General features: G+C 41.1%; 1 protein-coding gene across 2 annotated transcripts in view; it reads left to right on the top strand.

The window, feature by feature from the left end:
- SRGAP1 (SLIT-ROBO Rho GTPase activating protein 1) overlaps nucleotides 1–25,738 on the top strand; it is a 1,651,729-nt gene that overhangs the window by 1,397,276 nt on the left and 228,715 nt on the right. For both annotated transcript variants that reach the window (XM_044088250.1, XM_044088251.1), the window contains exon 18: nucleotides 10,303–10,382. In XM_044088250.1, the coding sequence (XP_043944185.1) occupies nucleotides 10,303–10,382 (80 nt within the window). The remainder of the gene's footprint in view (nucleotides 1–10,302; nucleotides 10,383–25,738) is intronic.

The following is a 25,738-nucleotide window of genomic DNA, read 5'->3' as shown; positions in this document are numbered from 1 at the left end:
TAAAGTGGCAGATCAGGCTAAATGCATACTCCCCTCCAGGTCTTAATGATAGAATTTCTATAGCACCACTTTTGAAACTTAAACAGTTATTTATGTTATGATTTATTTATATTGTCATTGGTATTTTTTGTCTTATAACATTCTTTACATGTGACACTATTGATTCAACATTTGGTTAGCTGACTTTTTGCGTACTTGCAAATAGGGGGAGTATTCACTACTACCTTACACTTCCTGTGATGTTTCTTAATTGAAAAGAAATGATGTGGGGTAATATTTTACTAATTGACTAAGTGTGTATTTAAGAAGTTATCAGCCAGCAATTCACTGTTCTGAAGAAGTCTTGAGTATTGACGAAAGTGCTTAACTTGTTGTTTTATCATTTTTAAACTGTGACTTTATTTGTATTTGTACTTCATTTTGATCATTGGATTGAGTAAAGAATGTTTTCATTATTCGGGCTCCGGCTCGTTGGATACCACCCTGCATCTGCTGTTCATTCTAGTTTTTATTCTGCTTACTGAGTTTGTCGGTATTTTTATACCTGTGTTAACTGATTTTCTTTTATTCATATTTTACAACAATGCAGTGAAGTCATGTTAACTGTTGCTATAACACTTCAATAGAGCTGTGTTTTCTAACCTATTGGTTCTGTTACTTTTCACTGTTGCATTTTACAGTTTTGTTTCATGTGAATTACTATCATTATAAACTTCATTTGTTTGCATTTTTCCATTGTATCATTGGGGTTTATTTGCTGTTTTGCGCTTTTTGGCAATTTTAAATGTAAACATAATTTTCTGGGGATTTCCCTCTCAGCCTTTCTTTCTTTATTTAGAGCCTGTCCTTGATCTAACAAATGCAGGTTTGCCAGAATAACTATGTTCTAAGTTTCATTGCTTTCTTCCAAGAAGCCTAAAAGTGAAAAAAAGTCACCTTCATATGAAACTCGAAAAGTATTAGAAATACTGCAGATATTGTTTAAGGAATAATTAGAATCCCAGTCCATGTGAGGCAGAGCCCCTCACTGACTCTGTTCAAGAGAAATCTTGACGAGTGGATGGGAGATCGTAGGTTTATCCCGGGAATCATGTCTGTGTCACTGCTGGACAGAGGCACAGCAAACTAATGGGTATAGTATTCTCATCCTAAGGGGTGGTGAAAGCCACGCACACTCTGGCTAGGCTTATAAATGCCCTAGGGCAGATAGCCTAGTATGAACCTATGAACTCTGGTTGTGCTGTATTAACCCGCGAGTGCAATAGTTAGACTGTGAGAGTGAAGCCCTAGTGGTTTAATGAAAGCACAGGTTGGTAACTACTGCACACCCTATGCCCAAGAGTTAATTATTGCTATTACTGTGGAAATATACATATATATATATATATATATATATATACACACGTATATATATATATATATATATATATATATATATATATATATATATATATATATTTTTTTTTTTTATTACTTTCTAGTTGTTTTCTGATTAATGTTAGGTATCACTCGCATTTGGTGGATCTGTATGTGCTAGTAATTACATTGTGTATATGAGGCTGAATCTTTATTTCAGACTAATTTACTTTATTGCTTTTGTTTGTTTAGCAGTACTGATATTTGTATTATCAATTTATTTCAGTTTGTGCATGCTTTGTAAAAGGGAATGATCCCTTGGTCCCTTGCATTTACAGTTACCTATGCTTCTGCTTTATGTTGCGCTTCATTTGTATTGCGTTCTTCGTATGTGTTGGTAATTTAGCTTTATGAGTATCTGAATATGTATGTGTGATGTCATTATGCTCAGGAATGGGTGTATGTTGCACATGTTTATACAGATTTTTCAAAGTTTGATGAACAGCTGCCATTGCGTGATTATCTGCAGGAACATGGAGCCACCATTTATTGTATCTTCATTACTGTTAGTAACGGATCACTGTCTTTTTGATTAGCAGCCAGATATCAGAGAAACACAAGATATTAACAGTCTGTTAACAGTAACAGTGATGCATTGCATTTTTGTGTTGCTGCAGATTTGTACTTGGAAATGATTTTCATATTTAGTGATGACTGCATTTACTCATACTTGCTGTTTCTGGCAAGTCTCTGAGGTAGCAATGTGTTTCAGAGGTTGCCATTTTGATTCAGTAGTTGTGACTCATCACCAGCAGGCTTATTAGAATTTTTGTCAAAATCACACCTGACCCCAGCTGTCTGCACTATATGGTCTTTATTTAGTGTACTTGCACCTTCTAAAAGCACAGACTTCAAGTGCTTCTGCTGAAATGAATGGCAGTTGTAGATAAAAAGATCAGAATGTCTGAAACTTGAAGGAAGCCAAAAGATTCAGATAAAAACAGTGATGGGGCCTGCCATATGGACTTTTTTGTTTCAGTTTGATTTTTTAATTAAAAATGGTGATTAATTCTTGCAGGAAATGTACAAAAAGGGAGAATCCCTAATTCTTGTAGGAAATGTACAAAAAGGGACACTCCTGCTACATACACACAGTTTTTTTTCCTGAACGTGTTTGAAAATTTAGATTCAGTTTATAGTAATGCATTTTGTCTAGTCTGATGTAGCCAAGACTATTGTGTTTTTTATACTTAAGAGGTTGAAGGTATTATTGCAAAGTCATGGCTCTAAAAAGAACCAATAAGGAGTTTGTTTTCTGCGCCCAGCGGCAAAAATTCAATTCTGCAGCATAAAAATCAAATGAGTATTTGAGTAAGTGTGACTTTTGGCAGCCTTTTCTGCAGTCAAGCTGCCATTATATGAAGAAAATTTGTTTTAAACTTCTGATTTGATACCAAAGTGTGTAACAGTCAACCTTTATTTCTAGTAGTAACACTATGTGACACAATATTAAGGTTGAATTTACATGCTACACAGTCGTCATGTATTGAATTGTAAGCCTGTGTTAAGTACAAGTTCAAGGATTCCAGTCTATGAGTGCAACAGCAATATTACTAAAGTCACCTTCCTTCTAAATGTTATCTGAATCCTTTCTAATGTTTGTGTATCCTGGGTTGAATAAATACAAACAGTAGGTTCATATTGTATAACTGGATAAAGTAAAGCAGAATATAATGGAACCAAGACCTATGTACTTCATGTAGAAACACCGTTCATGATTAAACTTAACATACTGATAGCTGTCCTATATTGGACACTGGCACTAAGGGATAACTCATTGGATGTTAATTTTCCCAGTCTTTATATGATCTGACGGCTGAATAAGTTTACCATCTAATACATATGGGTATTTTATATTTGAGCGAAACAAAAGTGAGAATTCCATTTTTCATAGCATTATATTCCAAATTGTTATAAGATACTCAAAAAGGCCAGCTAATCCAGTTCCTGTTATTGTTGTGGAAGTCCCAGTTTAGTACTGTCCGCAAACGTACTCCGAGTATAATGGAAGTGCCAGTTTAGTATTGTCTGCAAACATACTCTTAGTATAATGGGTCCTGATACTGGCATGGATAGTGTGAGCAAGTTAGGTAGGGACCCAGCGCCAGCTCCTATGGAACAAAAACTCCAAGGTATTACATAGGAACAGTAGTAGGCAAGTGAACATAAAATGCAGAGACATATACTCCTTTAAGTAGACAGACTTAAAAGTTTATATCTCTCTTTTCAAACACTTAATAGTGCTTACCTCCAAAATTGAGCAGGGTTGTACATTTGTTTCTAGCCGTCCAGTCATCAAAGACTAGCCTTAAAAGTAGTCTGAGTAGTATTTTGTTTGACCTGTAGTGGTAACTTATTTCCTAGGCTGTGAATATGGCGAATTTGGCACCCATCTCTCCATCAAGTTTGGTTTATTTGTTGTAGATTTAGATCCCTAGTTTGAGCATTTGTAGAGTTAAAGGTTTTGCAAAGAAAGAGAAGGTCAAATAAGGTTGGTTCTTTCATAGCTCGACAAGCAAGACACATCATCTCTGGAAGTGCCTTTTTTTTTTGAGAGAGACAAAGTATTGCCTGTCCTCACTGGGAAACTACATTTTTTGAGTTTATAACCTATTTTATTACAAGTTTTCCCATCTGGTTTTCAGTAATAATGTGCAAAACGCTGTCAAAAGCATTTGCCAGATCTAAATAGATAACAAGTACAGGAACGCCCAACCTCACGCCATCGTTTATGCCAAAATAGTATTCAAGGAAATCAAGACATGCATTTCGGTCTAAGATGAATCCATGTTGAGTCAGCTAACTATTTTTAATTAAAGTAGTGGAAATAGTCGTAAATTTGATCCTTTGAGATATTTTAATTATTACACTAATAAGGCTTGTCCTCTGACAGCTGGGATCATTTCAGTTTCCTCTTTTAAATATTGGAAACACAGTAGCTTTCATGCGTAATTCAGATACATGCTCACTGTGATTACTTTGTAATGATGTAGTCAAAGGCAGGGACAGACTGGTTTGTTGTCAATTAGTTGTTATCAACTAACCATACAGTGTAATCTGTGACAGATTTTCTGCAGCATTAACAATACGTAGGAGCAAGAATACACAATGCAGCCATGGCTGGCAGCTTGTCATTTCACTCTTAACAAACTCACAAACCAGCGGTAAGAAGTCACCAGTATTCAGTTTGCAAGGAAGTAGGGCATTATTCCCAGGCAGTCAGAGGAGGAGAAAACTCGCAGAATTTCTATGGGACTGGCAACAGCCAAACTTCCAATAAGATGTTCAAGAAAAAAAACCCCAGCAATCCCCACTCATTGTCTTCTGTCTTCCAGGAGAGGATAAAATGCCATGCGTCAGTTCAGCCGATGCACTCCTGCCATTCATAGATTATTGCAGCAGGCAAAAAGGAAACAGAAGGTGGGTATGTTTCACAGCTGTAGTATTTTTCATTCCATTCGATCTTTATTAATAATTGCACCTACTTCGGAGAGTGAGAAGTGTGGGCATCATAACAACTGGTAGTACTCAAAAAAAAGTAAGTCAACCATTTACTGTTATCCTCAGTACCTCACAAATTCTGCTATCCCTGGTCAGAGGATAGATTATTATTCCAGATTTTTTTTTTGTTTAAAAAAAAGCAGGAGATTCATTGCCATCCAGTTCTCGACATGTGAAGAGTTGCAGCCACATTATATACACACACACACACACACACACACACACACATATATATATATATATATATATATATATATATATATAGAGAGAGAGAGAGAGAGCTGTAAAGCTTAAAATAATTAACCATTCAGTTGCTGTTTCTGCTTCTAACTCCGGGGGACCAGTTCTGTCTCAGCAACATGACAGATGACCATCTGCATTTACAGACTCATCAAACTTGAGGGAGATAAACAGGTTCCAGGCTCAAGGACAGAATCTTCAGTTCAAAAACTCGTCCTTTGAGCTCTTGTCTGCACATTATGCCTTTACAAGGTGTTGTATTTCTTTTGCAGCTCTTTCCTTTGAATAATAAGTATTTACTTTTTCCTTTACCTGGATAACTTGCATCTAGCACACTCCTCTGAGTGCATCGGTTAATGTGGGACAGGAATCCCTATCGCCTTCAGTTGTTTAATATGCTTTAGGTGCGATAATCAATTAATAGAAATTGCTCGCTTCTTTCTTTGTAGGCTGTGAGGTTTTTGGGGCCTTAACTTGAGTGCTCTTCACAGCATAGTGTTCTTTCTCCATAGAAGATGGAGACAGTCACCCATGTTGCAATGCCTTATGGCCAGAGAGACCATTATAGCCTAAAATGTCCTAAAAATTCTGGGCCTGTTGGCAGTTAAAAGTGCAGGAATCCCTCTTGCCACACTGAAAGAGGATTTTTTTCATCAGTAGCATCTTAGTGAAGCGTCATAACTGAGTTCTCTCCTGTCTCATGCGAATCTTTCCAGTAGTGTCAGAAGAATGGGAAATATGGGAAAATTCCATGTAAACATTGCTGTAGAGATTTGTTGATTTTTTTAACACATAACTCTTCTGAAGTTGGAAGCTCAGGTGAAGGATTAGACAGCCTAAAAGTTATTTGATTTCAAGCTTGAAAGAGTTTACATATCAGTCCTTTAGAGTAGACAGCTGTGTGGAAAGTGCCTGGCCTGTTCTCATGAATTCAGTGGTTGTCTAAATCTGAACAGGCATCACCACATTGTGAACAAAATTTCTTGTTTTGACCCAATGTATTCCAGAAACTTCTAGCTGACTGGTAGATTCTGTGTCACTTTATGGCCCTACAGAATGAGTGGAGCTGACACTTCCAAGTCATCAGATAACATTCTTCACATCAGCTGACAACAATGAATTGACAAGGTTATTGTTCACTGAAGTCAGATCCTGCATCTGCCTGATACAGTGCCTTGTTCCTGTACAGGTGGCTTGCCACTTGTATAAAAAAGTTGTGCTGAGTCATCGTATGGAGATCATGTTCAGATGGTCCTCACAACTCCTTTCTAACAATGACAGATTTGGTTTATCTTGTTTAAAGACCTGTTATTATCCAAACACTTCCTTGGTGGCTCAGTATCTTCTTGCACCAGAGTGTCTGATTACTTTTTATTTCAAGATTCTGAAATTGCATGTTAGTTATGGTGTGATCAGGACTTTGTAACAGGTTTTGGAGCTTCTAAAAAATATTTAGACCCCTTTTTTCAAGTGAGCTTAGTTTGGTTTTGGAATATTTACTATGCCTGTCAGATGCAGGGTTGTAGTGTTTCACTGCAGGTATCCACTTTCCGGGTATTCTGCCTTTCACAGTCCTGCTGAGGGCAAAATGTTGGCATAGTAGGATGTATTCATAACTTTCATGAAATGTTTGATTTAGCCTTAGCCTGACACAATGGAAATTTATATCTAAGATTTACAGTAAGAAATGTTTTTCCAACGCATATCTCCACTATGACAGCTTTCATCCACAGCTCCAAAAGAAGAATATTGTCAAAGGACAGATGATTAGGGTGGCCAGGATGACCTCAGAAAGGGAGGACTGGCAGGGTAATTGGATTTTGTGTGTACTTTATTCTTGGAGAGGGACTAACCGGATACTTTATTGGTCCCTTTAAAATAATTGGTTTTGAATGAATGGGGCAATAGATACAAACCCCTATTTAGAGTTGATGACCCTAATACCCTAACAAGAACCAATGACAGTCACCACTTCTTGACTACTGATACTGATATTAAAACACCATATTTTGTGGTCACCTGTGATCAAAATACCCAGTGGTTAAAGAGAACCATTAAGGGGATATGGGATATGTTTGGAAAAAATGCCCAACCGACTGGAATTTTTCAGTCAGACACTGCAGTTTAGCTTTAGGAGGAATCATAATTTAAAACAAATATTGGAAGGGAATAAAGATTTTTTTCCAACATTACATCCAGGTTGGGTGGTAGGTGCCCAATGTACATTTATGGCTGAGGGCGATACCCTCACAGTTGGGGGACACACCATGAGAGCTAAAGGACATTTCACCTGTTATATAAAAGGGGTGATTTATATTGGCTACTGCACGGTATGTTGGGCATTTTACAGTGGCAAGATGGAACGTAACCTTAGACAGCGAGTTTATGAACACATGTATGAAGTGGGTAAGGACCAATGCCCTAGCGGGACGTATTAAAAAATGTCCCAATGCTGTATATAGATTTTGGGTTATTGAGAATGTACAGAAGAATGAAACGGGTGGAGACTGGGAGAGTAGGCTTGAATTCAGGGAACTTATTTGGCAGTTGCAGTTGGACACCTGCAATTTCCCTGGGTTAAATGACCATATTTCTTTAACATCTGCCCTTAAATTGGAGGCTGAAACACTGTAGTGAAATTTGTTTTATGGGTACATGAAATGTAATGAAGTATATTTATGATGTTTTTTATGAAGTTACTTTATGATGACTGTTTATCAATGTTTTTTATCAAGTTATTTTATGATGCAATTGCTGAATGAATATTTCCATAAACACTTTTTATATACATGATTTTATACCCATATTTATATTTATATAATTAATATAAATATTTTTTGGGTTTTTAGAAATGTATTCAATGAGTTTCTATAGTGTGTTTTATATATATATATATATATATATATATATATATATATATATATATGTTTGTCTATTACTTTAAGATACTAATTGACCATCCAATGGGGGAGATTTTCCCATTATTTAAGTGTTGGGATGTTGCCAGTATGAGATTCTGATGAAGTTTCCATGGGGAAATGAAAGTGCTTAATCTTTTTTTGTCTCTGTGTTTGGATATGCAATAAATCTGTTTTAAACAAACGGGACTGCAGTGACTTGTGTTTTACACTGTCTTGGAGGGATAGCCTTTATTGGAGCATTGAGCTGAGGAGTGTTTTTGGTTCTGGTTGTTTTTTTTCACTTTGGCCATCCATTATGTTGCGTTGGTGTTTGATATTGATGCTCAGGGCAACCGAGGAATCCCCCAGTCACAATCTATCAATAGTAATTTCATTGATGGACTTTACCAGCTCATTCGTTCTTATTGGCAACCACAGGGGAACTCCCAGGACCTTAAGAGTTCTATACCCTGCAGACAAGGTTCACCACATGTACAGGATATGACATCATGCATCTGTCTTTCTCTCCATCTCTCTTTCTGGATATATGTGTGTATATGTACATACGTAGATTCCATATGCATTTGTGTATGTATGAAAATATATAGGTTAGAGAAAAATACACTTTTTATTAATTCATCATGTCTTTTACTGATTCTTGATATTCCTTTTCAAATGTCTGACTTGTATTCTTGTTTCAGTGCCTTGGAAGCATTTTCTGAAGTCTTTAATTTTTTAATGCAGTTAAGCAGCTCTTTTTCATATTTCTGTTCACAAAATACGAAGTCTTTTCAACATGCATGTTTCGCCTTTTACATAGCTTAGCAAGTATACTTTTGCAGTATAGATATTCTGCAAAATTGAACAAACATCGAACACATCCTGTAATGCTCCTGGATACAATTCCTACATGATGGTTGAATTTCAGTTTCACTATCTTTTCTGATTTTGTATTCCTGCATGGCTTTTTGAATTTTCTTTGCTCTGCAATATCTCCTACCTCTGCAATATCTCCTACCTCTATTTCTCATTTTTATTTTACTTGTATTTTATCTTACACTTTTACTTGCTCTGAACACTTTTGATGAAGTCAGGTCTGTTCCCCTTCAAAGCCTGCCCCTTGTTTCACCATTTCTTACTTCACAAAATTGCTCTTGCTATTATTAATGAATCATGCAACTCACCAAATGTGCAATATTTGGATGTATGTATTCTCCAGTGCAGCATATAAACATCTATAAACTCAGCAAGATGTGTTGTAAAGAAGAAATGGTAAGTTAACATAAGATTCTGGGCTCATATTAATGCTTGAATATCTCTGTAAGTGCTACTGTTTTGTCTTTTTCCTCTTCAAGAAAAGAAAGAGTCAGTGACTTTTAAAGCTTCTTCACTAGTGGCCTGTAGGAATGTAGCACACTACACCTTTGAAGGCTTCTTGGCTAATCTACTCACATCCAGGAAAAAAAAAGTGAATCTCACAATCCAAAGCTTATAATTGTCTGCTAAATTTCCTTCCAGTGAAATAATCTGTAGTTGGTTGGTTGCATTTTGAATATTTTTTTCACTGGAAGTTATAGTTCTTTGATTCTAAAGAGACAAACTCTTGAAAGTAAATGGATATAGTCTTGTGCGCAAGTTCGTTTAGCTTCACTTCTGGAAGATGTGTTTTTGCAGTTTTGCAAATATTTCCTATTTCTGGCATATGTCATATCATGATGAATAATAAACCAATTGAGTATGAAGGATGTGTTTTGTAACCTCGCCAAGGAGTGTAGTCAGCCTGAACTGTGTAACAGGAATGTATACCATATGCCCTGCAGCTCAGTGCAACTGGCTCATTAAAATTAAAGATGTATACTCCCATATATTATAGTGGCCTTAACCACCCAACTACTTCACCCTATCCCTATATTAGTGGGCCTTATTGATTGTCCACCAACCTACAGGTGGTAACCTCTCTTTATTGTACAGGAAGAAAAAATAGATATGATTTGGTTTTCTTTGAGTGCTATGTATCATCTATGAGGGTCGATTCCCAATAAGGAGAGCAAACTTAGACGCAGCTGAAGTTTTTTAGTGGAAGTCCTTCATTTACTGGCTGATGAATAGTTCTACAGTAAGACTGCTCTAATGATCCATTGATTCTCAAGAATCTGGGGGTTAAGATAGCTGTTGTGTAACTTTTTCTAAATGCAGTTGTTTAGAGGAACCAAGTAACTGTACTATGCATTTATTTTGTTTCTAGTGACAGTCCGTATAGTGAACATGGTGCATTGGAAGAAGTAGACCAAGATGGTGGCACAGAACCCCACACTAGTGAAGATGGTAAGCCATTTTGTAGTGCTTGTTTCAGAGAAGCAGGTTGGTCATTTAGACAACAGAACATCACATTATTCTGTTTTGTATGACTGAACGTCTGAGATCAGTGTTTTTGCAATTCACGTACAAACATCCTTACATAAATACATATTAGTGAAAACACATTACAGCTCTTTAATTCTTAACATGCATCTGAAATCAGCTTCTGAACAGGCAGAATTTCCATTTTCAGATTATTGTAATATCTTCTCATGTTGGCAATCTTGATGAAATATCTAGTTAGCATAATTTCCACATCTGTTTAAAGGTGCTTGGGGAGTTTCCTTGCAGAACTGTGTGGAGTGATCAGACTGACAGAAGTGTGTTTCTGTTACTTTATCAGCCACTTAATTGTAGCAGTGCGTCTGACAGTTCATCTAAGTATTTGTCCTGCCCTCACCAATCATCTTATTTTCTTTTTGAGAACCTGAAAAACATCCTTTATGAAGTGTTAATGGTAGCATTGCTGCAGATTAAACGTTTTCACTTTTGCTGTTGACATGATTTTTGTGCCATTCTGTATTATGTTGTTTGCTCCTGCTATCAAATTAAGTCTTACAGTTGTATACTGTGGGTTAAGTAGTTGTTTAAAAGACATTAAGATAAGTTCCTGCAAATCGAGTTTCAAAAATTCATCCTGACTTATTAGACATCATTAGTACTTCTATGGAATGGTTCGTGTTCTGGTCATTACATTTCTGTTACTGCAGTCCTTTTCTTTGTAATGGAGTAGCTATATATTTGGTATTTATGTTGTCCATTTTACCAATGTGACACATGACTTGGAAGAGTGACCTAGCCTAAAGAAGGCTACTTTCATCTTTGCCATCTGTGTGTCACTTTCTCTCTCAGTTTTTATCTTGGACATTCAAGAATTATGTAGGGATGTTTTGGTATTTGGCTGTGTGTTGCCAGTTTCATTTGCATGGCTGGGATGATTGTTTTTTTGTGCACAGAGCTTTGTTTCTGTAGGCGTCTGTCTGTGTGGTACAGAGGAATAAAGCCCTGAACTCTTGAGTCTGAATGGCAGTTCAAGCTTTGGAAGAGAATGGCAGGGTGATTAGTGTGAACAGCTGAAACTAGCTCACCCATCCTGGTGGGAGAAAGGGGTGGTGTGGTTCTGGTTGGCTGATCAGTACCATACAAGTGGAAGCTCATGTATCAGACCAGGAGCCAAGGTTTGGCATTTCATGCTTTTTGGACAACAGCTTCTTCCTCTTATTATATAATCTGTTTATATTTCAAGTCCATCACGGTGGATTGTTTTTACAGAAAGACGTGGTTTTGACCCGGTCAGGTACAGCAGAGTTTATGCAGTCACTAAAGTGTTTGTACAGGGCATCTGTGTGCACTTCTGCATAGTGATCATTGATGTCGGTGATTTCAGGTGGCATGAAGCTTTTTATATCATCGCTTAGTAGGCGGTAGCTAACTTTGGTAAAGTTTTTTTTTATAATTTATGTTCCAGTGAGCTGATCAGTTCCAGTAGTTGCTTCAGATAAGATTGATTTGTGGTTTGACCTAACTAGGGAGGGTATAACGCATGGGAAGTACATTAGAGCCCCTAGTGGGGGTGAAGATGATCTGTTCCAGAGCATTTGTGTTACAAAACTCCAGGAACCTCTGGGTGAGCGTATTTTGCTTGTGCATGTCCCTCAGTCTATGGAAGGATAGTAGAAATCTCCCATGACTAAGGTGTTGGGCTGTATGGTGAGGGATTCCAGTAAATCGAGGTAGGCAGTGTGCTTATCCTGGTTCAGAGGATCAATAGCTAGCAATAATGATGTATGGTGCTTTCCCAATAGTTAATTAGACATTGAGTAGTTTGAGAGAGTCATGCTGTTCGACCAGTCTCAAAGTGTATTTGTTTTTAATGAAGATGGATTCACCTCCATCTTTGGTTCCTTTACACTTACTTTGAGGTTTGAATTTGTGGAAGGCATTGTAGCCTTGCACAGCCGAGGTGCTGCCAGTGGCCTTGAACCATGTCTTGGGAACTGCACAGATGTCAACATCCTCCAAGGTGAGAAGAATTTCCAGGGAGTGCAGTTTCATGTTTAAACTTCTAGCATTAAGCAGCCCAACCCTGAGTTTGTCTTAGCCTAGTACCTACCTATGAGAACCTATCAGCCCTGGGGCCTATACAAGCCCAGCCAAAAAGGTACCCTGGCTTTTGCCACCCAAGAAAATTATTTTCCTGTGCCACTGTCGAGCAGAGCCACAGAGGTGATTCCCGGGGTGAATTTCCTATTTCCCATCCAATCATCAAGATTTTTCTTGAAGAGTGCTAATGAGGAGCTTTGTTTGATATAGATAGGTAGTTTATTCCAGAGTATGGGAAGTGTCTGGGTCAGGAATCGATCCCTCCGGCATGTTCTGTTTATTGTGGTGACAAGGTTTAGGTCCCTAGTGTAGCTCAGAGGATTGGGATTTCTTTAAGTGGAGCATGTCCAACAGCTCTGGGTTTGACATAGCTTTGTATGTTAGGCAGAGATCATCTCTGAGTAGGCGATATGCGACTGAGTAAAGCTGGAGTTTTTTGAGACTGTCTGCGTAGGGCATCTGTTTGAGGCCAGTAGTCCTCTTTGTGAGGTATTTCTTCGGCCTTTCCAGTTGTTGTAGATGTCTTGTGAGGTACATACCAAAAGGGACGTTGTACTCTATAATGGGTCTAATGAGTGATTAGTAGAGGGGAACAATGACCTCTTTTTTTCTGGATGAGAAACCTTTTGTGATGAGGTGTGCCATGTAGAAGGATTTCCTGACTACTGTGGCAATGTGATTATCAAAGGAGAGACTATTGTCCACCTGTGTCCCAAGGTCTCTTATCACACTTTCGGTGTTAAGTATACTACCGCCTATGTACTAGTTCATGGGTACAGAGTTTTTACCAAAGGGGATGACAGTGCACTTTTTGGCATTGAGCTTGAGGCCATGGCTTTGACACCAGGCATATGTCTCAGTGAGGCCCCTTTTGTAGGATGTCCACATTGTTAGGAGTTTCGATTATGGCTCCTAGTTTGCAGTCATCTGCAAACTTCGTTAGCCAAAGACCTTCTGTGTTAGCCTGTACTTCAGAGAAGTAGATATCAAACAGTTAGAAGAGAAGACCCAGGATTGAACCCTGTGGTACTCCACTTGTCACTGGTCTGAAGTCGGATTTGGAGTCTGCTACTTTCACAGTGTGGGTTCTGTCAGTGAGCCAGTTGCCAACCCATCTTCTGACATAGGGATTTATACCTAGTTTAGTGAGTTTATCTATAATTCCAGAGTGAGGGATGGTGTCGAAAGCCTTGGCAAGCTCTAGATAGGCTGTGTGAACCACCTTACCCTTATCTACGGCTTTGGTGACTGCTTCAAAGAAGTCTTATCAGGTTTAGGAGACATGATCTGCCTTTTACAAACTCGAACTGGGAGGGTTCCAGAGTTTGGAGATTACCAATGTCTTTGTTTATAAGTTCCATGATGATACGTTCCATGGCCTTGCAGACCAGGTTCATCAGGCTAATGAGGTAGTAGTTCCCGGGGTCTGTGGTAGCTCCCCCCTTGTGGAGTGGGATAACCGTCGCTGTGCACCATTCAGCAGGTACAAAGCCTGAGGTGAGGCTATGATTGAACATGGTACTTAGGTGGGGTGCCAGTTCGTTCTGTAGTTCATGTAGAATGCAGCCCGGGATGTTGTCTGGTCCCATGGATGCTGTGTTCTTGGATTTGGAGAGTGTGGTTTTCACCTGTGCTGCCATGATTACAGGAACTTTGCATTCTTCCGGTATAGAGATGGGTTCAGTTCTAACTTTACCCCCCCTCTCATTCCCTAAAGAACCCATCTGCCAGGATGTTGGCAATATTAGTTGGGTCTGTATATTTAGTGCCATTGTGCTATAACTCAGAGCAGATCTGAGTGTTGCCTTTGAGATTCTTGACATAGCTATAGAATGCTTTGTGGTTGTCTTTAGAATCAGTGGCGATTTTGTTTTCGTAACTAGCTTTGGAGGATTTTATCAGGGATCGCAGCTTCTTACTGAGGCTGACCAGGGAGCTCCTCCACTCATGGGATTTTACTCTCTTTTGCAACAGTTTCTTCCTTCTGTTGTACAGTTTGTTTATGGCAGGAGACCACCAGATTGTCTTCCTTTTTTTGGAGGATAGCGTCTTGGTTCTGTTTGGGATAGCACGATCCATGCACTCATGTAAGTGCTTATAAAGTGCAATTGTGTAGGATTCAGTAGTCGTAACTGTATTGTCCATCTGCATGGGTGTCATGAAGTTCGCCACTTCTGTCTTAAGAAGCATGAAGTTGGCTTTGGAGAAATTTTTTTACCATGGTTTCCTTAATGAGGGGACAGGATGTGGATATCTAGGGTAATTAGCTTATGGTCGGATCAGACCAATGAGACGTTGACTTCAGGTGTGGAACACTGGTCACTCATGTTGGTAATGACTAGATCTAGGATATCTTTGCCCCTGGTGGGGGTGTGGATAAGTTGATCCAGGGCATTGGAGTTTATGAATTCCAGAAAGCGTTGAGCAAAGGAGTTGGTACATGAGTAGTTTTCCCAGTTAATGGTGGGGTAGTTGAAATCGCCCATTATTAGGGTGTTTGGTTGAACCCTAATATTTTCCAGTACATCAAGAAAAGAAGAGTGGGAATCCTGGGGCATGGTGGGTGATCTGTAGCAAGCTACAATTTGGATTGCAGTTTTGCCTAGAGTTAGTTGCACTTGGATAACCTCGGCTGCATTACACTGACCAACTAGCCTGGAGGTGTGGATATCCTTAATGAATATGGACACACCTCCGCCTTTGGTGTTCCGGTCCAGGTTACATGGCCGAAAAGTGTGGTATGAGTTATAGCCTGGTAGTGCAGGGATGCTCTCTGGAGCCTTGAACCAGGTCTCAGTCACTGCACAGATATCGATGTTCTCCATTTTAAGGAGTGCCTCAAGTGAGTGCATTTTGAGATTTAGACTTCTAGCATTGAGTAGCATCACCCTCAGTTTTTGCTTGCCTGTTCCTGTTATGGTGGTGAATTTGTCATTTGAACCTTGCCTAAAAAAGGCACTATAGGGGCGGCAAGAACCTTAGCCAGTATCCGGAATCCCAGGGGTGACAGGTGCAGGCCATCTCTGGCAAAGCATCATGGTCTGTCGACCATGTCATCCCAGGCAGACAGATACTGGATCCCTTTAGAATGGCACCAGAAGCTTAGCCAATTGTTGAAGTCAATCATTTTGTCCTTGTACTGCGGCATCATTCTGGGTGATGGCAGAATGCTACTCAGGGCTAGGGTCATACCTGCCTGGGCTACAAGATCGGAGAGCTCTTCCATGTCTCTTTTTATGTAGTTCAGGGAGGTATGTCTCAGGTCGTTCACACCAACATGGACAATGACAGAGTCATATTTGTATTTGTTGTGGAGTGACCTGAGCGCGTGGGTTATGTGGCGGATCTTGGCACCCGACAGGCAGCTGACATTAACCTTCTCCTTGTTTAGCCTGGTGAGTGGGACATCAGTGTGCCTGACTATAGAGTCACCTATGACTAGTGTGTTGGGTACGTTGTTTTGCCTTATTGGCTGTGGTTGAGTGCCACACTGAGTCTGTGGGCTATGTGTCATTTGGGTTGTGTTATGGGGTGGAGTTTGCTTTCATTTCTGCTTTGGAGGTCTCTGTTGCTTGAGCAGATTATTATTGAGAGCCTCCACGAATGTTTTTGTGTTTCTATGTGTGGATTTTGGTGGTGTAGATTTAGTGAGACTGTGATGAGTGTGGTGCTAGTGTTTACCTTCTCCTCTTGACTGTCAAGTTCAGTCTTGCTTGGAGAGAGCTTTACCTCCAGTTTGGCTAGATAAGTGCATCTCTCACTGGTTGTAGTGTTGAGTGGTAGGAGGAGAGGATTGTCTGTGTACATAAGGCAATTTCTACATTGCCTCAAGATGCCCAGATTCATCAGATAGACAGGAGAAAATACTGGGAGCTGACCCTTGGACATGCCTGAATAAAAAAATATTTTCCTATAGATAAGTGAGGAAAGTGAGTACAAGAGCTGTTTTTCTTTAAGCAAGTGAGGAAAGCCCATACCAAAACTGTTTTCCTCTATGTAATGAGGAAGGTTGAGTGATGTAGTAATTAGTAGGTTATTTAGTGCTTACAAGTTCTGAACAAGTGCTGATCACAAATAAGTAAATTCAAGTGCTAAAACTAAGAATCTGTATCTGGACTAAACTAGTTACAGGAAAGGGGGAAAAAAGTGCAAATGTGGGCTTTTAAATCAGAAAGTTGAGAAAGATGGAAAAACTGCCCAAACGGCCAATAACTACAATTTCTGGGCCGAACCACTCCTTAAGTGGTAGATAGGTTACTTAGTGCTTACCACTCCCACTGATAAGCTAGAAGGCTTCCCTCCAACACAGAAAGCTTGGGGGGCTCAGAAGCTTACATACAGTCCTGGATACAGCAAATCTGAATCTGGACTACACTAGTTAAAGGAAAGGTGTGTGTGTGTGTGTGTGTGTGTGTGTGTGTGTGTGTGTGTGTGTGTGTATATATATATATATATATATATCTACAGAAAAGTAGCTAAAACAGCAGTAAAAACAATTTAAATGCAGTGCAAGCTAGTACACTGGAGTATGTAGCAGTGTTAGACCAAACAGTTTAAAAAATGCAATTAAATTAAAAATGACTAAAAACAAGTGCAGAAGGAGTCTGTTAGGGAGAATGAAGTAAATAGATGGGACTGGGGGGGGGGGGTGCCCCAGATCAAATCTACAGTGGTGGCGGGCAACTTTAAATTTAAAATTAAAATTTAAACAACAACACAGGAAGAGGGAGGGTGGGTATGAGAAAACCAACACCTTCAGCAGAGATCTGAAAAACTCTACAGTGAAACAAAAGTAACAGTGCTCAACTCTGAAGTCAGCCAGCAATGATATAAAATTAGTCAAACTACAATTACCAGTACACAACTCTGAAGTGCCAGAAAAATATACTCAGCTCTGTATATCTCCAGATAGTGTGAAGAGTACTCTGTCAGGACCCAGGAAGGCTCCAACAAGGATATCTTGATTAGATTTTGTTTAGGAAAATTTGTTGTTTTGACATTGCCTAAAAAAGACATTATAGGTGAGGCAAGGGGGACAGGTGCAGACCATCTCTAACAAAGCAACAAGGTCTGTCTACCATGTCCTCCCAGGCTGACAGATACTGGATCCCCCTGGATTGACACCAGAAGCTAAGCCAGTTGTTAAAGTCAGCCAATAATGCGGCATTATCCTGAGTGAGGGACGGATATTGTATAGGACTGGGGACATACCTGTGTTGGACAAATAATCAGAGTTCCATTGTGTCTGTCATCATATAGTCCAGAGAGGTACATCTCGAGTCATTCACTCCAACATGGACTATGACAGAGTCATAATGGTACTTGAGTAACTTGAGTGCATGCGTGATTTGTCAGATCCTGGCACCTGATAGGCAGCTGACCGTGACCTTTTCTTTGTCCAGTCTGGTGAGGGAGATATCTGTGTGTCTCACTATGAGCCATCTATGACCAAGACATTTGATGTGTTTTGCCTTAGGGCCTTATTTGTTGAGTCATGGGTGTGTGTGCATGTGCTGATGTGTGTAGTGGTTTCTTTTTGCTTAGTGGTGAGTGTGGGTGGTCTGCGTTTGGGAGGTCTCTATTCCTTTGGTAGGCTTTTAGTGACTACCTCCACGTAAGTTGGTTTGTGTGTCATGACCTTATTTTGTGTGAAAGGTTAAGCGTGTGTGCTGACAACCTGTTTGATGTCTAGTTTTTTTTTTTTTTTTACATGAGAGAAATGACTCCAATTCCATAGTGTATTTGCCTCTCTCACATAGGGGATTATTTTGCTTTATGAGTAAATGGTTGTCAACATACATGAACCAATTGCTACATTGCCTTAAGATGCCCATATCAATCAAGCTGGCAGGAGAAATGATGGGAAACTGCCCATCCATTGTGGCAGGACTTTTCTGAATGTGGTATTTGGGAAGGAAATGGGCTGGTTGGACTTCGAACTTCGACTTAACTAGTGGCTAAAAACAAAGGTAGTGGGGGTATAGTAGGTTGTGGATACGTGTGAGAAAGCTGCTTAGAGCGCAACTGAGTTGCCCTTTGCTCAGCAGGGAAGCTTGGGGGGGGTTCTACTGGAAGGTCTCTAGGGAAAAATAATGTTCCCAGGCATTTGCATCTATTCAGGGTGCTGCTAAACACTTTTGTGCAGTGCGCAGCAACAAGCAAATGCAAGGCTTATATGCAGGTGAATTTAAACAGTTTTTAATACAACTACCAAGGGGAAAGCCCCAACTGAGTCTTTCTTCAGCAGTCTCCATCTAAGATGGCTCCTGAGCTGCACACTTCTGCGACAAAGGTGCAGGGAGACCATCTTAATCTAAGATGGCTGATTTAAGAGCACAGTGATACCAAACAGTCTAGATTCAGCAGGTCTGAATCTAGCCTATGCTATGTAAGGCAAGGAAAAACTGTTTCTAGTTGGGAAGGTGTAGGGGAGAGTCACTTAAGGGTCAAAGTGAGAGTGTTTAGTAGTATACTGTTAGATGACCTGCAGCAGCTGTGAGCTGTGGGAGACTAGGGAGAGTGTTTCCTATATAGTATTAGAGGATCGTAGGGAATATCAGAATACTGTTAAAACTACCTAAGAGTAGTACAGTAGTAAACATATGGAGTTTCTTTAACAAGTGCAGGCTGAAAAACAGTGAAAAATTCAACCAAATCAATAAATGAAGCACAGAGGTGTTAAATAACACTGAAACAGTTCTCACAAGTACAAAATAAATATATCTGCTTTGTAGGTCCAGATGGTTTTAGAAGCAGTCCAAGTCTTGTAGTCACAGGTGTCCAAGCAAGGCACAAGAAAGCTCTGAATAAATGAGTGACTGTGTATGGGGAGGTGTAACATCACCCACAATGATGTAGGTGCTCAATTAAACTCCCGGGGGGGGGGGGTAAGGGATCATTAGACACACCCTTACAATCCATGCTAATACAACTTTTTAGACAGAGCCTCCTGCCTCGCCAGCAGAAGTGCCAGCAATAGTGGCTGAAACTAGGCGGGGATAGATAATGATGTCAGCCCTACCTTGCAGGTCCTTTAGGATGCTTGTCTGGATGTCCTAGAAAGGGGAGGGTTTGCCACTGGAAGATTGTCTGGTACAAGCAGTTTTCAAGCCTGCCTGAATGATGATTGCTTGTAGCTGGAATTAAAAACCCTGACCAGTGGCCAGAATTTCAGTGCTAGGGAGTGGTCTGTTACTGGATTGTAGTGTTTTTTTCGGCAAAGTCATTGTCCTACACCTGACAAGCTAGCATTTTCAAACCAATCTTTTATTAACATGGCGCTTCTCAGTGCTACAAGCCAAAACTAAAAGTTGTCCAAGCTCTGTGGCTTCCTAACTTTTGAAAATTTAGTCATCTGTGTATGTACAGAAATGTGGTTTCACTATAGTGACACAGTTCTTCTCCACCTGATTTTAATGCCTACCAATCATTCAGAACCTTCAATGATAATAGTTTTCTCTGTGGTAGGGGATGTGTGTGTTATTCATAATTCCATTACCTCATGTCAAATCCAGAAAGATAATGGTCTACAACTCATTCATATCCTGGTAGATACTAGCACTAGCAAGTTCCATCTCCAGTACCATGGCCTGTTATAACTTTTGAACCTAACACAGTCATTCTGGGAAATTCCAACTATCCTGAAGGATTCACACCAGTATCCAGTACACAGTAGTTCCAAATAAACAGTTATTTATTAATGTATTACTACCAAACAAGACAAAATAATAGAGTCTGATTTAACTTCCATGTTCTTCAGTCTATTAAAATACTTGATCTGATGTTGTCCTTTCCATTCAGGTTCAACTTGTGGATTATCGGACCTGACTTGGATCAGAGACCAGCTGAATCCAAGATACTTCAGTTCCCCATGCTCCTCCTCCCCTACCTATAATGCCTAAGCGTAACTGACAACCCCTAGATCTCATTTGCCACCTCTCAGAACTGCAGCTTGGTCTTGAGCTCCATGGGGGTTGTAGCCTTTGACTTAATGGATTTCAGAAATCTGTACCTGTTCTCTTCTGCCTTTCTTCCCTTTTTTTAGCAACCATTTAGTGTGTTTTTGGTGTAGAGTTTTGTTAGGGTAGTTAGGTAGTTTGGGCAGCTTGGTAGCATTTGCAGGCATTTTTTGCATTATAGAGTTTTTTTCTCTATAGTTGTTTAGTCCAGTTTAGGGTGTATTTTGACAAGTGTGCCTTTCCTTTGTCTTTAGCAGGAAGTGTATTGTTTTGTGTTGTTGTGATGGGCAAAAAGTTTAAAAAGTGCAACGCATGTGGTCCGAAGCTGCCCATGATTGGTGTGTATGCTGCTTTGGTCCCACTCACCTTGATACTCAGTGTGTCATCTGTGATAGATTCAGGTCTTGAGCAGTTAATGAGAGAAGAGGAAAGTTAGTTTTGAAAGGGCTTCTGCCAGCCAGTGAGTCTTCTTTTTCTTCTTCTTCTTACTACTATTTTTGTCCGCCTTCCATTAAACAGGGCAAGGATGATAAGTGTTGGACAGGGAAAACTAAGGACCCCAAATCTTCCAAGGGGGACTATAAATGAGCAGCCCCCCCTTTCTCTTGTCAACTAGCTCTAAAGATCCCAAGATCTTTCACCCCCTTTGACTGCTCTGGCGCCACCATTAGATCTAACTCTTCATATTACTTTTCCTGCAGCATTGATGGTGGGAAAGGTTTTCTGCCCAGCCTTGGGTATATCTAGCCCATGTTTGTCGAGGCAGGCTCCCCCGGAAAGGGTCCAGTCCCATTTTCCTCCCTCTACTCCTCCCCAGAGTCCTTTCCATCTGTGCCTTGGATATGAGCTTCTCCAGTTTGTGTACAGTCCTCGGAGCCTTTTATGAGCCAACAACCATCCAAACCTTCCTCCTTAGCTTCTTCAACCCAGTTGGTCTGATCTGTCAGGAGTTTGCAACCTGCTGAGTTGGAGTGGCTGATGCTGTCCTTCCTGGAAACCCAGATGCAGTTAGGCTCAATTCCTTCTGCGACCCAAGGTCTTGGTGCTATCCAATGTATTTCCTCCAACTAGCCTGAGGGCTTTGGGATTTTTGGAGCCAGTGGGGGGGGGGGGGTCAAAGCTGGTACCTTGAGCCATTTTGGCTCCCATCTCTTGCATTGACCTTCTCAACTCCAGCTGTCTTAGAGCTATGCAGACCTCGGAACCAACCCTTCTGGGCCTGGTTGGGTTCAATGCTTTTGGTCTGCAACATCATCTCTTCCACTCTGCTCTTCAGTTCTCAGCAGGTCTGCTCTGGTGTTGGCATTATGACAGGCAGGAGCATGTCCTTGGAGTTTTTTGGATCATGGTAGTGCTGGTTCTGGGCAACCAGCTTCTGCTTTCAACTTGGTAGAGAGGATATTCTCCAGTGTGGAGATGGAATGGTTAGTGCCTACCAGCATCCTTCCCCCATGTTTTCTGTATTATGGAGTAGCATCAGTCTGCTCTAAGGTAGCCTGCTCCGACTAGCCTCCAGGCTACCCTGCATCCAGGGCACCCAACCTGTTCTGCTGCCTCTTCGGGCTTTTCCTGACAGGAAGGTTTTGGTAACAGGAGGTGCAAGAGGAAGCACCTAAATTCTCCCAAAAAATCACTCACTGAGAACACTAACCTCAAGAAAGGAAAGGAGTCCTCAAAATCCCACTGTGAGGATGCCTCGTTTGATGACCTTTATGGAGCTAAACTACCAGCTTAGGGGGCTTGGACGGCCAATACCCCATCTTTGGAGGAGTCAGCATTTCTGAAGGCTTTCAAGGGGAGGCCCATCCACGTCTTAGATGGTCCCTCCTATGGACACACTTATTGGTTTGGAATCTCAGAGGGCCTGAAAAGAGCCCGATACAGTGGGGCCTATCCCCAAGAAACCTGACAAAATTTTGGCCCCTCCCAAGGACAGTCAACACTGAAGTATCTCACTGTTGAAACTGTTGAGGTAGGGCCAGCCAACAAAAAGGACATCTCAGAATAGGGTTCGTTGGTCCACCCCCATAATAGGGAGTCTAGGGTGTTGGACCAGTCCAGGAAGTACTCCTGTGCATCAGCCACTTTTGCCCTCTGGGCAATAAACTATCTTGCCCACTTGATGAACTTGTGTTCAAGGTATCAACAGTGGTTAAGACGCAACAGACCCCAGAGTCTCCGAAGACTGTGGAGACTTGGTTGTGCACCTTACAATAGATCATGAATGTGTTTATGTATCTGCTTCCTAATGCAGCTGATGGCACATGCTTGGATGACAATGTGTAACTTTGTGGACTGTTTCAAGGTGTCCTTTGTTAATGCCCTGTACAACAGCTCCTCACTTTTTAGGCTGGAAATTAAACACCTTGACTAAGGGCAAGCAAGATGGGAAGACTGTCTGCCATTGATGTGTGTTTTGCTCCCCCACCCCACCCCATGGACCTCCTCCAGGAATCATAGACATTGGTAAATACCTAGTTTTCCATAAAGCACAGCAGCCTTTTCAAGATGCTCCTGTAAAATGTTCCCTCATGGCAGGGGAGATAATCAGATTGGACGCTACCCACATGGCAGGGGCAGTCCACAGAATCAGGGCTTCCATTGGGCTTTCTCTGGATGGCCCTTTCAGTCCCCTGAAGGGTTGCTTTGATGTCTTACTCTGGAAGCAGTTGGAGGTCATTTGACTCTGCACCTGGAAGCTTGGGAGGCCATCACTCTGGATGTTTGGGTGTTATGAGTCATATCCAGAGGTTACATGATTCCAGTTTTATTACACACCAAAGGCGAATGCAAAATACCTTCCAAATGTGCCACCCTATTAGAGAATCTCCGCAGCTGTCAAAATTAAAAAGCTGTTGGAAAGTCAGGTCATCCAGGAAGTCCCACCAGACTAACATGTATTCAGGTTATATTCCAGAGTCTTTTTTTTTTTTTTGCTTCCCAAGAAAAACAAGGACCTCAGGCCAGTTTTGGAGTTGAGCAGCTTAAATTTTTTTTGTGAAACAGACCGAGTTCCAGATGGCCACAATGCAGTCCGCCCTGCCTGTTTTGAGGAAGGGTGATTGGATGTGCTCAATCAACCTCAAGGATGCCTTCCATCATATAAAGAATGTGAGGCAGTCCAGGATATTTCTGTGTTGCCATCTAGGAGACAGTCATTATCATTTCCAAGTGCTGCCCTTTGGCATCACCTCTGCCTCCCGGATGTTCATCAGTTGTATGACAGTCATGGAAGCCTGACTCATGCTGCGTGAGTTCCAGGTCTTCCATAACTGGACAGTTGACTTCTCACCACCTCCACAAGAGCATCTCTAGTCAGGGCCAAGAATTCCTTACTCTAGTTGTACGTATCTTTGGGGATCACTATAAACCTTCAATCTGCTTCCAGTTCAGGACTGGTAATTCATAGGCTGTCATATGAATACTGTGTCTCAGATTGCCAAATTTCTAGCATTCAAGGTATCCACCCTTTGTCTTCAGACCAGCACTTTGTTGTCTTACTGAAAACCTCTGGCTTCCATGGTTCTCAAATTTTTGGATCAGATTGCCATGGCAATTTGCCTAGTCCCTCTGGCGAGGTACCACATGAGGATTCTGCAGTGGACATTAGCATCACAGTGGTCCTACTTGACTTACCTGATAGATTTTTCCAGTGATATTGACATGGATTTTCCTAAGTCAAATCAAGTGGTGGTTGAAGTTTCCCCTGGATGATGTTCATGTTTCACTGTTGCAGTCATCACACTTGGGTTATCCTGCCAGGGGTAGCCCTCAGTCAGCCCGAATACCAGAGACTTAGTATTTCTGTGTCAGTTGCTGTGGCTCCAGCACTGACGTCAGGTCGTCAGTGGCATAAAATCAGGCAGCCAACGCCATTACATCAGTGTTTCTTGCAGAGGAGCCCAAAGCATAAGCAGTTCTCACGAGTGCCGGTCAGCCGCTACCTGAGTTTCCATTTCCGTATTGAAGTTGAAGTCTTCTAAAGCTAAGTACCCCATTGGGGATCCTGTTTTCTTGCTCTAACCGATGTCAGAAAAAGTTAACAATTATCTCGCCTGTGGAAAGCAAATACCACACCGAGACTTCCATTCTTACTGCGTCACCTGTTTAGGCCCAGACTATGACGTCCCTCGCTGTCGCTTTTGTGCTTTATTCAACACCAGAACTATACGTCATCGGGCCCTTATTGTAGCTAAATATTTTCACTGTCCATCCTCATATTCCGGTATGGCTTCAGTAAGCCATCCGACTACCGTTTTTCCAAAAAAACGTAAGGATAAAGACAGAGACAGGTCCAAAACTGCGACTGCTCTTCCATTAAGTTAGTCAGTTCTCCGGTCCTCAGTGAGGCACTTTCGCAGCCCCTGATGCCCACTTCTGTGGATTTGCAGGCCGCTACCGAAACCATTTCAGAGTCCGGTATGCCGTGGGACTCTTATTCGACTAAGGATCCTGCGGATGTCTTTACCTTGGATGGGTCCAGAGCCGTTGAGCAGGCACCGGCTTCCAAGGAAGTTCTTCGCACTACCGATTATCTACACAACCCGACGACTACTTTCGTGTCTTCAGTTCTTTCTAAAGCTACCAAGTTTGTAAGGCCCAGGGTACGAACTATGCCTAAAAACTGACGACCCAAGCTCAGGCACCTGCTTCCATGCCTCAAATGTTTAAAATGGCAGAAGACCTTATTATGCTTATTAGGGGAAGCCAGGCTACCCCTTCCAAAAGAAAGAGACTTGTCCCCAGTAGTTTTATCTGAACAGGAGTTCGATGACTCTGAGGTTCCTGAATATAAAGACGTGCAACCCCTCTCTGCTTATGAGGATTCTGATGCTGAGGAATGCATTCCTTCTGCCCCTCTTCCTGAGGATTTATCAGTTGGTGAAACCCTACATACTTTAAGGGAGCATTTCCAATGGGAATGTCAGGACTATCCTCAGTCAAAAAAGAGACTCATAGAATTCTTAGATTTACCACAGCACAGACCTTTAGCCCTTCCTCCTGTCCTGGATGTTGTGGGTGATGTTTTTATGGAATCCAGTTTGACTCCTGACACCCTTCCTCCTGCTCCCAGGAAACCTGACAGGTACTATAGAGTCCCTGCTTCTCACAAATTCCTTTTCAAAAATCCTACTGCTGACCCAGAGTTCATCTCCCAAGGATCTAAAGGAATTAAAGCAACCTCAGCTAAGAATCCCACCCCATTAGACAGGGATTCCTGGGTTTTAGACAGATGGGGTGAAAATGTATACACCTCTGCAA

The sequence above is a fragment of the Protopterus annectens genome, chromosome 11.part0 (assembly GCF_019279795.1).
Source record: "Protopterus annectens isolate FY-2018-M chromosome 11.part0, PAN1.0, whole genome shotgun sequence".
Taxonomy (NCBI): domain Eukaryota; kingdom Metazoa; phylum Chordata; order Ceratodontiformes; family Protopteridae; genus Protopterus; species Protopterus annectens.
The sequence above is the reverse complement of the archived record's forward strand: the minus strand, read 5'-3'. Positions and strand labels throughout refer to the sequence as shown.